Source organism: Pipistrellus kuhlii, unplaced genomic scaffold, assembly GCF_014108245.1.
Source record: "Pipistrellus kuhlii isolate mPipKuh1 unplaced genomic scaffold, mPipKuh1.p scaffold_m20_p_1, whole genome shotgun sequence".
Taxonomy (NCBI): domain Eukaryota; kingdom Metazoa; phylum Chordata; class Mammalia; order Chiroptera; family Vespertilionidae; genus Pipistrellus; species Pipistrellus kuhlii.
The window spans coordinates 82,649,065-82,666,302 of record NW_023425404.1 but is presented as its reverse complement, the minus strand read 5'-3'; the positions used below and the strand labels follow the sequence as shown (position 1 = coordinate 82,666,302).

At 42.9% G+C, this 17,238-nt stretch overlaps 1 protein-coding gene across 2 annotated transcripts in view; it reads left to right on the top strand.

Annotated features, from left to right (window-relative positions):
* KIF5B (kinesin family member 5B) overlaps positions 1–17,238 on the top strand; it is a 61,990-nt gene that overhangs the window by 8,519 nt on the left and 36,233 nt on the right. The window contains exons 3-4 of one of the 2 annotated variants that reach the window (XM_045586102.1): positions 1,427–1,643; positions 14,736–14,823. Coding sequence is in view for 1 of the 2 variants with exons in the window: in XM_036453749.2 (XP_036309642.1) it covers positions 14,736–14,823 (88 nt within the window). In the remaining variant the exon portion in view is untranslated. The remainder of the gene's footprint in view (positions 1–1,426; positions 1,644–14,735; positions 14,824–17,238) is intronic. The other variant, XM_036453749.2, reaches the window with a different exon arrangement.

The following is a 17,238-nucleotide window of genomic DNA, read 5'->3' as shown; positions in this document are numbered from 1 at the left end:
CGCTCTGTCTATCCACTGAGCCAAACCAGTTTCGGCGGAATTTAAAATTTCTTGACTTGATACCAAGCACAAAGTTTTTATTTAATGAGGATATGATTTCTAAACAAATCACTCAACCCCAGCTTGATTATTTTTGTTTGCATATTCATAGCCCTGCTTTAATAAGGTTGTATATGTAGTTTGCATTTTTGTTAGTGGTGATTCCAGAATAAGCTACATAATGTATCTTTGAGGCAGGCTTTACAATTGCCTATTATTTTTAGCATATATCTTTCTAAATGGTTTATAAGCACTGTTGTTTTTTAATGTAAAAATGGAGAAAGGGATTAAAGTTCAGTAGTGTTCTTTCTGTTTGTTTAGATGTTTATTTTAATAAGATTTTGTTATTTGATTTATTTTGGAAGGATCAGCTGTCTTCATGCTTTATCTTTTCTATTGATTAACTTCTTTTTTTTTTAATTTATTTTATTTTATTGATTTTACACAGAGAAGAATTGAGAGGGACAGAGAGTTAGAAACGTCGATGAGAGAGAAACATCGACTAGCTGCCTCTTGCACTCCCTTTCCCCCACTGGGGATGTGCCCGCAACCAAGGTACATGCCCTTGACCGGAATCGAACCCGGGACCTTTCAGTCCGCAGGCTGATGCTCTATCTACTGAGCCAAACCGGTCCTGGCTGATTAACTTGTTTCTTGCAAGCAAAATTAGAATTAGTCATTGTTTAAATTTTGCTTTCATACCTTTTTTTTCTACATCTGTTATTAAATGTATATTTGGCTAGTAGCAATCTATTCTTAACTCCTTTCCAGGTTGTGAGGTCTTTAAAACTAGAGACTATTTCCATTTCAAGTCAGTTGTCATTACTTGATCACTTATATTAATTAGTATTCAAGACTATTATTATCCTCTGTTCTTTGAACACTACAGTCTATACTAAAATACTTCTAAATTTATTACTTTACAGTATTTGTTGCCTTCTAGGTGCTAAATAAATGTTTGCTGGATAAATGAAGAGGGGAAATTATTTTCTTTTTGCATAGAAAAAATAGCATGGTTTATCACTGGTGTGGTGATTGTTCTTTTGAATGTATTTGTTTTGTGTTTGTTTCCAGAATTGTTTATTATAAATACATCTTGTATAATCAGTAGTATAACCTGCAGGCTTGAATGTTAATGTCTCAGGGATATCTTAGCAAAAGGACACTTTTATGTATGTTTTAGCCAAAGAGTAATCAGACATTGAGATGCCTTTTAATTGATACTAGCGCTGATCATCTTAGTATATCCGTCAGGAATGCTTTCAGCTGCAGAGTGAAAACAAACAACAGAGGTTTAAATAAGATGTTATTTCTCTCATTAAAAGTTTATATATAGGCCTTTGCTGCTACTACTTATTGGTTCTTATCCTTTGTCTTCGTTAGTTAGTGACTTTTCATCGTTTTTATCATGTTTTCAAAATGGATGTTACAGCTCCAGACATTTATTCCAGAAAGGAGAAAGGGTAGTCTCAGCTGAGAATGGTTCTTTTCATCAGGAAAACAAAACTCTTCTCCAATACCTTCCAGCAAACCATCACTTACTTCATAGTATCCAGAAATGGGTCAAGTGGCCACTAGTTGCAAGGGAACGAGGCTAACAAGTGGTTAGCTTTTCAGCCTATCTAATGGAAATTGGTAAGGGGATTTGGGAATGGCTTCACATAGCCTTCATTCTTACTTTGAGGAGGGGGATTGTGGGATAAAAAGGTTTGGCTGCGCGGGTGTGTGTGTGTGTGTGTGTGTGTGTGTGTGTGTGTATGTGTGTGTTTTAAGATAAGACCCAGGAAGTATTCTGTAATGTTAAGGATTTTTTCCGGAGTCATGATTATTTTGTATTTTTAGGGTCCAGTTCCCTTCTCTTTTCATCTGTAGATGCTTGCTTTCCTAGGTCAGTAGCTTAATCTTTTGAGCATTAAAACTTGCTCAGGTCTTGCCCATTTAAAAAAATATATATATCTTTCTTAGATCCACAGCCAGATAGAAATTACTTGGTTATCTTCCATTCTTTTTTCAACCCATTACAATCTGATCTTTGTCTTTTGATACTTTTCAGTTTTGTCTTGACTTCACAGTTATATTTGACACAAGCAGTCCCTCCTTGAAAGTTTCTCCTTGATTTCCATGGACATTTAAAAAAAAAATAAAAATATATATATATATATTTATAAATAAATCTTTATTGTTCAGATTATTACAAATGTGCCCCCCCCCCCATTGCTCCCCTCTACCAGATTCCCACCCCACCATCTGTCCTTTTCCCATCCTCCATTGTCCTCATCCATAGGTGCACAGTTATTGTTCAGTCTCTTCCCGCACCCCCACTCCCTCCTGGTTCATAGGTCACTGCTCAACCACTGAGCCACACTAGTTGGGCATCATTTGGTTTCTTGAATGCTGCAAGCTCCTTTATGCCTTAGGATCTTTAAGCATCCTATTCTCAGTGCCTGGACTACTTACCCAAACTCACCCTCTCTCATGACTAACATTGAAGAGAATGACAATGAGCTAGGTGCTTTTTATTCTGCAGTTCTGAAATATCCCTTTACCATTATTTTCCTGATATTCTTATGCCTTCCCCCAGACTCAGGTTTCCTTTAAAGGCTTTCATAGTGTGTGAAAGGCTTTCATAGTGTTCTCCACGTAAGAACAATCAGTCAGCACTAAGGGAGGAAAGTTTTAACCTTTATTTCGCAGATTTGCTCGTCCAGGTGAATTCCGGATCCAAAGCCTGAACTGAACTTGTGGGGAGGCTCTGACTTATATATCTCCTCCTGTGGAGGGCCCCTGATGGTCCCTGCAGCTCCGCTCAAGTCAGTCTTGGTGGGCCTTGGGGGCATGCTCTGAAGCTCCACCCAAGTCAGCTGTGGTGGGACTTTGGGGTTAGACTGCAGCTCCACCCAGGTTCAGTCAGAGTGGGGAAGTAAGAATATAGTTTTAACCAGATACTGAACTAGGTTGCAGGCTCCTCCCATTTTCCTTTTCATTCCCCTCTTGTTCCACAAGCATTTCTTAGCTTGGGGATTACAAAAGTCTCAGGTATTGGGAATAAGGTTGGAGACCATTCTGGCTACTTCCTGCTAAAGGGGGAGGGGAGGGACCAACAAAAAAAATGGGTTCAGCGGAGGCCGGTTTGACTTAGTGTATAGAGTAGGGGTGTCGAACTCAATCAGAGAAGGGGCCAAAATCTAAAATCCAGCCTAAATCTCGGGCCGAATGGTTTACTGAACAGTCATAAACTGTCATTGTGATGGAAACGCAGCGGAGTGCAGTGATGACAGCGAGGTGCGGGCCACATTGCAAGGCCTGGCGGGACGGATTTGGCCCGTGGGCCTTGTGTTTGACACATGTGGTATAGAGCATCAGCCTGCGGACTGGGGGATCCCGGGTTCAATTCTCGTCAAGGGCATGTGCCTTGGGTTGTGGGCACATCCCCAGTGGGGGGTGTGCAGGAGGCAGCTGATCGGTGTTTCTTTCTCATCGATGTTTCTGGCTCTCTATCCCTCTCTCTCCATCTCTGTAGAAAATCAGTATAATATATTGGAAAGAAAAAAAAAAGAGCGGGTTCAGTATCCCAAGGCTTCCCCATATTTCCCAAGAAATTCTCCTCCCAGTACCAGTCTGAGGTTCTGGCGACACTTGTATGAAAACAGAATAAAACTGTTAGGAAAAAAAACAAAAACAATAATTATCCAGCTAGGAGGGGATAAGGTGATTCAGGTTAGTCAGCTGGATCTTCCATCTTCTTGAAGATGATCTGCAGGGGGTGGTTCAGTTCAGAGGTCACCTTCCACTCTGAATGCTGATTGTCCAGTTGGTGGGTTGCTTTTACCCAGGAGTGGTGGATCCAGGTGTTCAGTCCTGCAACTTTGAGAGCTGAGGGAGTGGTTACTACGACTGGATAAGGTCTCTTCTAAGTTGGCTAAAGGGGTTCCTTTTTCCAACCTAAACCTGGTGCCCAGGCTTGTGAGGGTGCACAGCTGTTCCTAGAGAGATGGGCAATTGATCAGTGACCCATCTGTGGACTTCCAGGATAGTTTTTCCAAGTTCTTATAGCTCTTTCTGAATTTTTAAGTTCCCTATTTTCCCCAAATATCCCTTTGGCTGAATTAAGGGAGGGTGTCTGCCATATATAATTTCAAATGGAGAGAACACTATTCTGGCTCTCAGGGCACAGTGCACCCACAGGAGCACAAGTGGTAAGATATCTGTCCAGGGTAAGTTCATCTCCTGGCATAGCTTAGCCATAGCCTGCTTGAGAGTCTGTTTCATGCGTTCTACTATCCCTGAACTCGGGGGCCTGTAGGCTGTATGTAAGTTCCATTTAATTCCTAAGGCCTTAGCTACCTGCTATATTACCTTGGCTGTAAAGGCTGGGCCATTATCTGGCCCTATGGTTAATGGCATTCCATACCGCAGAATTATGTCCTTCAGTAACGCCTTAGTAACTTCTTGCCTTCTTCCATGCTGGTAGGATATGCCTCAACCCACCCTGAAGAGGTGGAGACAAAAAAGATATTTATTTCCTCTACTGAGCCCTGTTTTTGTAAAGTCTACCTCTAGATTAGGGGTGTCGAACTCAATCAGAGAAGGGGCCAAAATCTAAAATCCAGCCTAAATCGCGGGCCGAATGGTTTACTGAACAGTCATAAACTGTCATTGTGATGGAAACGCAGCGGAGTGCAGTGATGACAGCGAGGTGCGGGCCACATTGCAAGGCCTGGCGGGACGGATTTGGCCCGCGGGCCTTGTGTTTGACACATGTGCTCTAGATCTTTAAAGGGAGCCTGCCCACAGTGCTGAATACCTATCGGTCCTACAGGCCCCTGCCTTGCATTGTTCTGTGCACAGAGGTAGTGCTGAGAGACTGAGGTGCATAAAGAGGGGAGATAGTATCTGCTTAACAAGGTTTCTAGAGCTGTCTTCCCTAAATGGTTAAGTTCATGTTGCTGGAGGACTACTCTATGAGCTAACTGTTCTGGAATGTAGACCCTATGATCTGGGAATATTCACCAATCTTCCTTCATCCTTTTATCCCCTTCTCATTGGGCCCATTTTTCTTCTTGAGGGGTGTATTTCAGAGGTTCTGGTAATTCAGGAACCAGCATGACCTGCCCGCGATGGCGCCACCTGCTCCTTCGCAGCTAGCCTTGCTGCTGTGTCTGTGCAAGAGTTCCCTTCTGACGCTGAGTCTTTTCCTTTTTGGTGTCCTTTACAATGGATGACTGCTACTTTTTTGGGCTCCCAGACTGTTTCTAGTATCTTCAAGATCTCATTCTGACTTTTTATTTCTTTTCCTCTGACCATCAGGAGCCCCCTTTCCTTGTACACGGCCCCATGGATAGGGCAAGGTAGCCCCCTTTCCTTGTACATGGCCCCATGGATATGCAGGGTAGTGAAGGCATAGTGCAGGTCAATGTAAACATTGGCGTGCTTATCGTTACTGAGATTTACTGTTCTGACTAGGGCCCAAAGTTCTGCCCTTTGCACTAACCATCCTTCAGGCAGGGCCTGTGCCTCTGTTATCTCAAAGCTTGTTACCACTGCATACCTGGCTCGTCTTTTTCCTTCATTTAGGAAGCTACTGCTGTCCATGAACAATATTAAGTCTGGATTCTGTATAGGCCCATCTGTTAGATCTGGCCAGCTGGAGTAAACTTCCTGTAGGACTTCTAGCCAATCATGCTCAGGGTTACCCTCTGCATGGGTAGGAAAGTGGCAGGATTAAGAGTTCTTACTGCCTCTAGAAAACGGGAGAATCCAAGATGGCTGCACAGGTAAACACCTAGCTGCAGCCGCACACAACAATTTCAATAAAATACAATTAAAATATAAAATGGACATTACCCAGAACTACAGGAAAGTCGACTGACTGGAAATTCTACAACGAGAAGCAAGGAGAAAACCAGAAGGAAGAGCGGGGGAGCTATAAAAGCTTAAGGTACAGAGACACGCAGCGTGCTCGGAGAGGACGGAGCCGGAGACGAGGGGCGGCTGAGTGCCTGGCATTCCCTAGCGGGGAAGGAGATTAAAGCTCCGAATGTGCTGAACCCCAGACCCAACAGCGCTGAACCCCAGTTCTAGGCCAGACCCTGGGGACCCAGGCTAAAACAGAGGGAGCCGGGGCTGTGAGGCAGAATCCCAGGGGAGCAGCGAAAGGCAGAGCCCCTGGAGGCACGCACATTGCGAGCAGAGGATGGACTGTTGACTCTGCTGCCAGATTGCCCTGGTGGGAAGGAGACAAAGGCTCCGGACTGTGCTGGTCCCCAGTTCTGACTGCTCTGAACCCCAGTTCTAGGCCAGACCCTGGGGACCCAGGCTCAAACAGAGGGAGCTGGGTTGCAAGGCGGAACCCCAGGGGAGCGGCGAAAGGAGGTCCCGGAGGCGTGCACATTGTGCGCAGAGAAGGGACGGTTGGCTGTGCTGTGGGATTGCCCTGGCGGAAAGGAGACCGGGGCTCCAGACTGCTCTGAATGCCACCTCCAACCCCACTTCGACTGAACTGAACCCCAGTTTCAGGTTCATTGGGGGAGAGCCTAGACTGTTTGGTAGCAGGTGAAAATCGAGGGCACCTTTCTCTCAGAGGTGCTTGCAGCGAGTACTGAAGGACCCTAAGGAATACTGAGACTCAGGAGCCGCATAGGGCGTGGCTGATGGAAGCCAAGCCTGTGGGCTCCACCCTAAACCTCCCCCCCTCCCCCCCCCATCAGGGAAGCTGCGAAAATGCCGAGACAATGAAATAGGTCACAAACGAAAGAAATGGAGGATAAAAAGCAACTGGATAAAGAGTTCAAAACACACTTATAAGGTTGTTCAAGAATCTCCTAGAAAAGGCCGATAAAATAAACAAGACCTATGAGGATATGAAAAGGGATCAACTAGAAATAATAAGGGATCAACAAGAAATAATAAGAATACATTGTCTGAAATAAAAAATATTATACAGAGTCCTAAAAACAGAATGGAAGATCGCAAAAATCAAGTCAAAGATTTGGAACATAAAGAGCCAGAAGACACTCCTCTGCAGAAGCAAGAAGGCAAGAGAATCCAGAAAGTTAAAGATAATGTAAGAAACCTCTAGGACAACTTAAAGTGAACCAACATCAGAATTATGGGGGTCCCAGAAGATGAGAGAGAGCAAGTTATCGAAAACATACTGAAAGAAATAGTGACAGAAAACTTCCCCCACCTGGTGAAAGAATTAGACTTACAAGTCCAGGAAGCGCAAGAACGCCAAACAAAAGGAATCCAAAGAAGACCAGACCAAGACAAATCATAATTAAAATTCCAAGATCACAAGACAAAGAGAGAATATTAAAAGCAGTAAGAGCAAAGCAGGTAGTTACCTATAAAGGAGTACCTATACGATTGTCAGCTGATTTCTCAACAGAAACCAGGTCAGAAGGGAATGGCCAGAAATATTCAAGGTGATGAATAGTAAGAACCTACAGCCAAAAATAATCTATCCAGCAAAGCTATCACTCAGAATCGAAGGCCAGATAAAGAGCTTCGCTAATAAAAAAAAGCTAAAGGAGTTCATCACCATCAAACCAGAATTATATGAATTGCTGAAGGGGGTTCTTTCAGAAGAGAAAGTAAATAAAGATAAAAATTATGAATAACAAATACGTAGCTATCAACAAGTGAATCTAAAAGCAAAGGAAATTAAAAAAACTGATGAACAATATTAACTGTTGAATATATCGGGTCTAGTAATAATTAATGTCGTTTTTTAACATTCGTTTAAAATCTTGCTTGGCGTTGACTTGTATTGACATAACCTTCAAACACGTGGTATCTACAGAACGTGTGAAGTGCAATTAACAAGTTTTGCTTGAAAAAGTTTGGTTTGGTTTTTGTTGCAAAGCTAGGGCTAAGAAGATGGCGGATGAAGAGCATATTCGGCACTGCATGTTATGAGTTCCAATTAGGAAGAAAAGCAAGTGAGGCTGCAAAAAACATCTGTAGTGCTCTTGGTCAAGATGCAGTTAGCGCCAGAAAATGCCAGAGTTGGTTTGAGAAATTTCGCGAGGGAAATTTTTCGTTAGATGACAGAGTGGTCGAGGCCGTGTGTCCAATTTTGATCAAGAAGCTCTTCAAGCTCTTTTGGTGCAAAATCCTCAAATTACCCAACAAGAGCTTGCAACAACTTTAAATTGTTCACAAAAAACAATTTCCAATCAATTGCGTGCACTTGGCAAAGTCCAAAAGTTTGGAAAATGGGTTCCTCATGAGTTGACCGACAACAACTGTAATCAAAGAGTCACAATTTGCAGTTCGCTCCTCTCTCGTCAAAACCGTTTGCCGTTTTTAGAGCACATTGTTACCGGAGATGAAGAATGGGTGCTGTATGTTAATTTGAAAAGGCGGCCTCAATGGTTGGACAAAAATGAGGCTCCGCAGCCCACGCCAAAACCTGACTTGCATGCGAAAAAAGTGATGTTGTGTGTTTGGTGGAATTTTAAAGGAATTCTTCATTATGAACTTTTACCATCTAACCAAACCATTACAAGTGCAGTGTATAGTGCCCAATTGGAAAGGTTAGCCCAAGCTTTAAGAGAAAAAGAACCCGCGCTGATTAATCAGAAGGGCGTAATTCTTCACCACGATAACGCACGACTGCATACTGCAAGAATCACTGCTGAAAAACTGCGCCAGTTGGAATGGGAAGTTCTCCCTTAACCTGCATATTCTCCTGATATTGCCCCTTCCGATTACCATTTGTTTCGTTCTTTGCAAAACTTTCTTCTTGGAAAAAAATTTAATAATGAAGAATGCCTCAAAAATGCATTGACCGAATGTTTTGCATCAAAATCACAAGAATTTTACAACAGAGGGATTAAAATACTTCCTGAGCGTTGGGCACAAGTAGTAGAAAACAACAGCAACTATATTGTTGATTAAATTTTGTTGTATTGTTTAAATAAATTTGATTTTAAAAAGTATTAGAAAACGACATTAATTATTACTAAACCTAATAATAGAATCAGGTATGGAAGGGGAGTGAACTGACGATTCTTGGGGGAAAGGGGAGAGGGGGATGTGGGAGAGACTGAACATAAACTGTGCACCTATGGATGAGGACAATGGGGGGTGGGGAAAGGGCAGAGGGTGGGGTGGGAACCTGGTGGAGGAGAGCAATGGGGGGGGGGAGAGGAACATTTGTAATAATATGAACAATAAAGATTTAGTATTTTTTTTTTTTTTTAAAAAGAGTTCTTACTGCCTCTAATCTTATTTGTGGATTTTTACATAGGAGCCCTTGGTTTTGAGTCATCCAAGCATGAGTCAGCCAGTATTGCTCTTTAGCTTCCATTAGGGTGATAACAGCATGAGGCACTTAACATTTAAGTTCTATCTCAGAGTGAGCTTGTCTGCCTCTTTGACTAATAAGGCCGCTGCTGCAAGGGCCCTGAGGCATGGGGGCCACTCAGAGGCAACCGGGTCAATCTGTTTGGAAAGGTAGGCTACTGGCCTCCAAACTTCTGAGTCAGAACTCCTAGGACTACCCCATTGTTCCTTTTTTAAAAATATATATATTTTTTTGATTTTTTTACAGAGAGGTAGAAACATCCATGAGAGAGAAACATCGACCAGCTGCCTCTTGCACACCCCCTACCGGGGATGTGCCCGCAACCAACGTACATGCCCCTGACCGGAATCGAACCCCCACCTTTCAGTCTGCAGAGCCAACGCTCTACCACTGAGCCACCCCATTGTTCTTATGAAAAAGGTTAAAGTCCCATGTGGCATCTGGGAGCCCTAGGGCTGGCACCTCTGTGAGCTCTGTCTTTATGGTCACAAAGGCTTTTTTTCCTGTTCAGGACCTCAGTTAATGGGTGCCTTTTCCTCTCCTTTTAGGCTTCATGAGGGGCTTAGCTAGATCTGAGAATCCTGGGATCCAAATTCGACAGAACCTTGCTGCCCTTAGGAATTCCCGAATCTGTCGCCAGGTGCTGGGGACTTGTATGGCACATACTACCTATTTTCTTTCAGTCCCTAGTCTTCGTTTCCCTTGGGTAATTAGGAAACCTAGGTATTTGACTTCCCTCTGATAGATTTGAGCCTTCCTTTTGGACACCCAGTAACCTGTTTCAGTTAAGAGTCATCTTAGAAGGGTTTGTGTTCCTTCCCAACACTGAGTTCACATGGAGCTAGCCAGTAGGAGGTCATCTACATATTGGAGTAGATTGCATCCCACGTCTGTCCTGGAAATTTGGACAAATCTGCTGCTAGTGCTCCCACTAAAAAGAATTGAGTTCTTGAACCCTGTGGCAGTCTGGTCCAGGTGAACTCTTCCTTATTCCTGTGGTTGGATTTTCCCACTTAAAGGCAATAGGGTTGACTGGAGGGTGTCAGGTAAAGGCAAAAAACGGAAGTTTTACAGGCTGTGCCCCAGGCTTCATTTCAAGTCAGTTAACACTGGGGCGTGGTTGGGGGGGGGGGGATTTCCTTCTGCCCAGACCAGAGGGAATTCCTTCTTGCCCTCAGGCTCTAATTGTGAGTCCTTTGGGAGGTATGAAGTCTTCATTCTTTCATTGGAGAGGTTTCCTCACCTAAGTGCAGTTGTGCTGAGCCGGCAGGGCAAAGGTGGTTTCTGTTCCCATTTTGGCTAAAAGGTCTCTGCCCATTAGGGGGACCAGGCAATCTGGCAAATACAGGAGTTCATGAACGACCTGGTGGCCCCATAATTGACATCGTAGGGGGTAACAGAATGGTCTGGAGGTGTGGTCTCAGTAGCTCCAATAATGGTGACTTCCCGTCCTGAGAAGGGAGCTACTTTCTGAGTAATTACTGAGAGCTCTGCCCCTGTATCAACCATAAAGTTCACAGTCTGGCCTCCGATTTTCATTTCAACCATGGGCTCATGAGGGCCCAGTTGGAAAGAGCCCAGTCTGTCCTAGTCGGAGTCAGGTGCCGCCAGTCCAATGAGGTCTGGCTCAGGCGACTCTGGCTGATAGTGATGGGGTGATTTGGATGACCTTGCCTGCTGCTTCTGGCATTCTTCCAATGCCCTACTTCTATACAACAGGCACACTGGTCCCATTTACATTTGTCCTTTCTTTTCCTGACTTGGCTCCTTGGTGTCTCCCTTTCCTTTTCTGGGAGCTACCTTCTATAACAGCTGTAGCAATCAGAATTGCTTTCCTTTTTAGTTTCTCCTTAGACTCCTTTTTAGCTGCATTGTCCCAATTAATGAAAATCTGTTTGCTATTTCTAATATCTCGGTTGTATTCTTTCCACAAACCCTTCAAGCTTCTGAAGCTTTCTCCTTATGTCGGCTGAGCCTGACTAATGAAGGCTGCATTGACCATAGTTTGATTCTCTAAGGCCTCTCTCTGGGTCAAAGGGAATGTAAATTCAATGTGCTTCACAGTGTCTCATAAAAGGCTGCCAGACTTTCATCGGTCCTCTGGAAAACCTCGAGGTCTTGGCCATATTAGTGGGCTTCTTGGTCGCATCCCGGAGCCCCTAGAGGTAGGCCAGCCAATATCTCTCTAATCTGGCCCTCCCATCCTCCGAATTTGGGTCCCATCTGGTTCCCACATCTGGGAGAACCTCCCTGGCTCATCTGTCTGTGTCTGTTGTCCCTGGTGGGGCCTGGGTCTGGAGCCATTTCCAAGCTTCTATTATTATTCTCATGCGCTCCTCAGTGTTAAAGAGCCTGAGGAGTTGCTTGCAGTCGACCCAAATGGGCTTATGGGTCTGAAAGATTGCTTGAGGTTTTTCAGAATAAGTGGGAGTATGGTGCTTCTAATTTAAGAGATTGGTGTAGTGAGAGGTTAGTAGTAAAAGATGGATCCCCCTCTTGTGAGATCCTGTTTTCTCCAATTATATGAGGACCCTGCATTTCTCAGAGAGGCATCTGGAAAGCCGGGAGTGGTCTGGGTCCCCAACCAACTGAGCACAAACGTCGTCCAACTGGCTCTGGAGAGTCTGGTTGTGGGGAGACGGAAGGAGGTGGTATATCTAAGCTTCCCTGGGTAGGCAAAGAGGCACTGAGTACTGCTTGAGGCACGTATAGAGGTGGTAGAACTGGCAGGGCTTCCTCAGGGGGTTCCTGCAGAATAGGAGACTTATTCTCCTTCTGAAGAGCCTGCCCTTTTTCCTTATAGACACAAAACCAAATCCAAAGCGGCTTCATAGCCACTGGTCAATATAAGGGAATAGTCAGGATGACCTGAGTCTCCGGTGATAATACTGTGAACATTCCTGATTGTGGGGTCATCCAATGTGCCCTCCGGAGGCCATCCTACTCCAAAAAATGGCCAGTCTATTTCACACATCCTTTTAACTCCCAGGGGACTAGTTTTACTCTGTAGAGTTTGAGGGGGAGCCATTACCAACCTTACAGGGAAGGACAAGGTTGCCTTTTCTAACTTCATTTATCCTTGAGTGTGGACAGCAAACGACACTAATCAGATTTCGATCAGTATCCCTGAGTACATTGACATAAACTATTTAACCTCTGTTTTGGGAGACAAATGCAAATCATTTACTTCCAAATGTCCTTGGTTTAGGGAAGACAGGATTTACAAGATGGCTCCAATGTCATTGATTTAAGGAAGTTGGGATTTAAGGATTTAGGGAAAACGGGATTTCTGCTCAGTTTCCCTATTCTATTTGTTCCGCTTACTGGCCTGTCATCCATTCAACTTTCAACATTTCTCTTTACCTTCTTCCATTACACCAAAGCCATACTTTCCAAGTAATTAGAACTCTTAGCCTTAATTCTTAGGTGACATGTAAATAATTAACATTCCTCTGATTAGCAATACACTTTTTAAGAGACACAAACAGAAATTTTACTAGCTAAACAATTTTAAACAAACAACAAAGAGATGTGTTAAACAATAAAGACAGATAACATTCCCCACTAAAAACGTTGAATCACCACAGAAACTCGGGAGAGGTTTAGAAGGGTTTTAAAAAAACAAAACAGAAACAAACATAACACTTTCACACCAGCGTACACCACATTTACACCACAGAATACCACCAAATCAGTTACAGCTGTGCAGAGAAACAGAATAAAGGAGGTAGTAGAAAAGTCCCTAGGAACGCAACACTTCTACCTTTTTTTTTTTTTTAAGATAGGCCAGACTCGAATCCTTAGCAAGTCTGAATTTTGACTTCCCTCCTGGGAAGTCCCAGAGATGGTGAATGCCATCTAGAAGCCATTCCTCCAGATGATCTGAGCTATCCTGAGGTAAAAAATTACCTAATTAGGGGCCAGCTACCTCTTCTGTCCCATGGGACAGGTCATAACTCAGACCCGTATCCCCGGGGGGAAAACTTACAGTTTCAGACATCTGATTTTGACTTCCCTCCCAGGGAGTCCCAGAAAGGTGTTTCCTGCCTCTTTGGGTCTGCTGGAGCGTAGAGTTGCTCAGGAACCTGTTAATGTGCCAGTGGCATGCCTTCCTCGAGTCTTGGAGCCTGAAGCGAGTGCCCGGAAGTCTGCTCTTGTCAGCAGTGGCCTAAGTACGAGCTCAACTGACATTTCCTAGTCAACTCACCAAACGATCAGTCAGCACTCTGAGGGAGGAAAGTTCAACCTTTATTTATCAGTTCTGCTCATCCAGGGGAATTCCGGATCCAAAGCCTGAACTGAACTCATAGGGAGGCTCTGGCCTATGTATCTCCTCCTGTGGTGGGGTTTTGGGGGCATGCTCCGCCCAAGTCAGCTGTGGTGGGAACCTGGAGTTGGGCTCAGCAGCTCCGCCCAGGTTCAGTCAGAGTGGGGAAGTAAGACTACAGTTTTAACCAGATACTGGACTAGGTTGCAAGTCCCCCCATTTTCCTTTTCAATGGTATTTTCATAACACTTCGTTGCATGAGTCAGAATTCTAGTCAGAATTAATTGTCTGATGTTAATCCACTATTACTTATGTTCCACTCACTAAAAGAGAGTGAATCTGTCTTGGTTGTCATTCTCACATGTCATTCTAGTATCATAAATATTTTTTCAATGAATGAATAATTGAAAAGCTGTTGCAGTAAACTGTAGAGCTGAATGGATTAATGGAAAGAGCCCTGAAATGAAAGACTAGAGATTTGGGTTTGAATTTTAATTTTGTCCCAATTTTTTTATCTTTCAGGATTCCAATTTCTTAATCTGCAACATTTTATTAATGTTTTTTGACATTTTTTTTTAGCTATGTTTTTATTTATTTCAGAGAGAGAAAAGGAGAGGGAGAGAGAGAAACATCCATGATGAAAGAATCAGTTAGCTACCTCCCACCAGTCCCTTAATGTAGATTGAGCCCACAACTTGGGCATGTGCTCTAAAAGGGAGCTGTGACCTGGTTCCTGAGTCAGTGCTCAACCACAGCCACATCAGCCAAGCATGATATTAGTATTGAAAATATAGTCTCAACCCCTGCCAGCATAGACACACATCCAATCAGAATTCACTGGCAGTATTCAAGTGCCTATCATAATAGTGCTAATTATCATTAGTGTGCTAGGCCCTAGATATATAACAAAGACTAAAAGACATTCTTATTTTTGTAGAGTTTATTTTAGTGGATCTGTACTTGGAGATCCCTAAGGTTTTTGCCACAAAGATTCTATGACATGAAGTGATGCAGAATAGATTATTCAGTTGTGAAGGTTAAATATATGTTGATATCTTTAAAGAAGCTTAGAAATCCATTTTAATTTGTGTAGTTGAAACTTTTGTTTTTGTTTTTCAGACCAAGCCTTATGCATTTGATCGGGTATTCCAGTCAAACACATCGCAAGAACAAGTATATAATGACTGTGCAAAGAAGATTGTAAAAGGTAAATATATTTAATCTGCCAAGTTGTCCCGGCAATAAATAAAATTTTGTTTGCAATCTTGCCATTTATACAGCATTCTCTTTTTCATTTTAATGTCCTTTTTCTTATTTAAACAACTTTTTTTTCAGCAATCAACTAGTAAAAAGGTCAAATGCAATTAGTATTTGCCTAAATTCTATGACTTAATTTATATACAGTACCTAGTGCATGGTGTTGTTGTAAGAATTATGATATTATACTGTTATTGAAAGATAAATTTCTATTAGATATTCCCAGGATCATTTCTAAGATAACAATTATAGAAATACAGTAGCATGAGAATAAAAATAGCTACATGAGTTTCTAAAAAATAGTCAATAATGGCAGTCATTCTTCCATTTCATTGTTATTCCTTCCATGAAGACTTGTAGTCCGCAGAGAAATCCTTGAGTAATTTAACCTGAATCACCAGGGTGAGAAAAGTATTCACATTCCAGGTAATACTATTAACTTATACTAGGATATTTTTCAATTTCATATTTTCTAAAATCATAGAACTCTAGAGCTGAGTGGGTGTTAAGTGATTATCTGGACTTCTAGTTACATAAATCCCTTTTCTCAAAGAGATCTTACAGTTAAGTAGCCATTATTTTATGAATTATTCCATTTTTTTTGAAAGCTCTAATTGTTAAAAAGTTCTGCTTAAATTGGGGCAAAATCTATCTTTTTGTAGCATTCACCAGGGTAGGGAAGTTGGGATTCAGAGGTTAAGATTTAGTAGGAGCACAGACAGTAACAGGAGAGAAGGTCGAGTTTGTTGATAGAAGTAGGTTTATAGACATGATGGAGGGAAAATGTAGATGGTCTCTTCATATTAATTTCATTTTGTCTATTATATAGAAAGCAAAGTCATCACAGAATGAGGATGTTCCAGGAAAAGGTATGAAGTCAGCTGTCTATCAGTAGAGAAGTGAGTGCATTAGGAAATATTGCCAGGTAGCATTAAGGGCTCACTTGAGGTTAGCTTCCAGAAGAGTTGACTTTACCCAGTTGGGGTTTTGCCAGGTGAGTACAAAAGGATAAAGAAGGGCAAGAGAATTGAAGATGTTGTTAAAAGAGTGATGATAATAGTGAACCATAAAATCTAAGGTGGGTGAGAGGAAGGAGGACATGAGGGACGCAGATATGAGGGAAAGTGTAATTGTCTCAGTAGAGTAAAAAATTTGTTGAAATCAGGGTCTAAGAAGAAATAATGGGAGGTAGATACTTGAAATTGAGATTAGGGAGGCAGTACAGTTAGTAATGAAAAGGTCCTACACCATAGGACCTACGGTGTGACTGTAGAGTTGGCATCTGAAGGAGTAAAGAATAAGACCCTGGGAAGGGGGGAAAAGATCATGGAGAAAATTGGATAACTATCTGAAAAGCCAGGGTATTTTAGTGGAATCATCTATATTGACATTGAAACCACCAAGAATTAAAATAGGAATGTTATTGATGTAACCTTATAACCATTGTTTTGAATTCTGTATCCAAATTCTGTATGGTTTGCTTGCTTCCATTTCTTTCATTTGTAACATGTTTCTTTGTCTCTCCATTTTGGCTGCTTCCCTGTGTTTGTTTATATGTACTAGGTAAAACTGTTATGTCTCCTAGAATTGGTAGAGTGGCCTTGTGTATTAGGTGTCCTATAGGGTCCAGTGACTCAGGCCTCCCCAGTCACCTGAGCTAGGCACTCTAGGTTCACTGTGCCCTGGTGTGGGCTATGTGCATAGACTTGTAATTGAGCTTGATTGCTGTTGGTGTCACTCTAGGCTAGGGGTGTCGAACTCAATCAGAGAAGGGGCCAAAATCTAAAATCCAGCCTAAATCGCGGGCCGAATGGTTTACTGAACAGTCATAAACTGTCATTGTGATGGAAACGCAGCGGAGTGCAGTGATGACAGCGCGGTGCGGGCCACATTGCAAGGCCTGGCGGGACGGATTTGGCCCGCGGGCCTTGTGTTTGACACATGTGCTCTAGGCCAATTGGCTATGAAGACCAGCTGAGTCTATAGTGGAAGAGCTGCTGTGCAGCAGACATGCCAAAGATTTGGACTTGCTTCAGTGGGGTTTTCTTTGGTGCTCATTGAGTCTGCTCCTTGAGTGTGTTGCTGTGAATATGTAGAGTTGTAATCTAGTTTGGTCTGAAGCTGTCTACTGAGTGCACTGGCTCTTGGGCCTCCTGGGAGATGCAAAGTCAGCTACTGCCTAAGGCCACCTGGCAGGAGCTACAGAGAGATCTGCAGATGACTGCTACTTGTATTACGCTTAGAAGTGCCCATGTGAGGTCCAGCTGAAGCAAGGCAGGCTGTTGCTGGTGCTGGGTCTTGAGCCTCTTATTGATATGTTTGAGGCATGCTGATTCCAACTGCTGCTTGGTTAAGAGATTTTAGC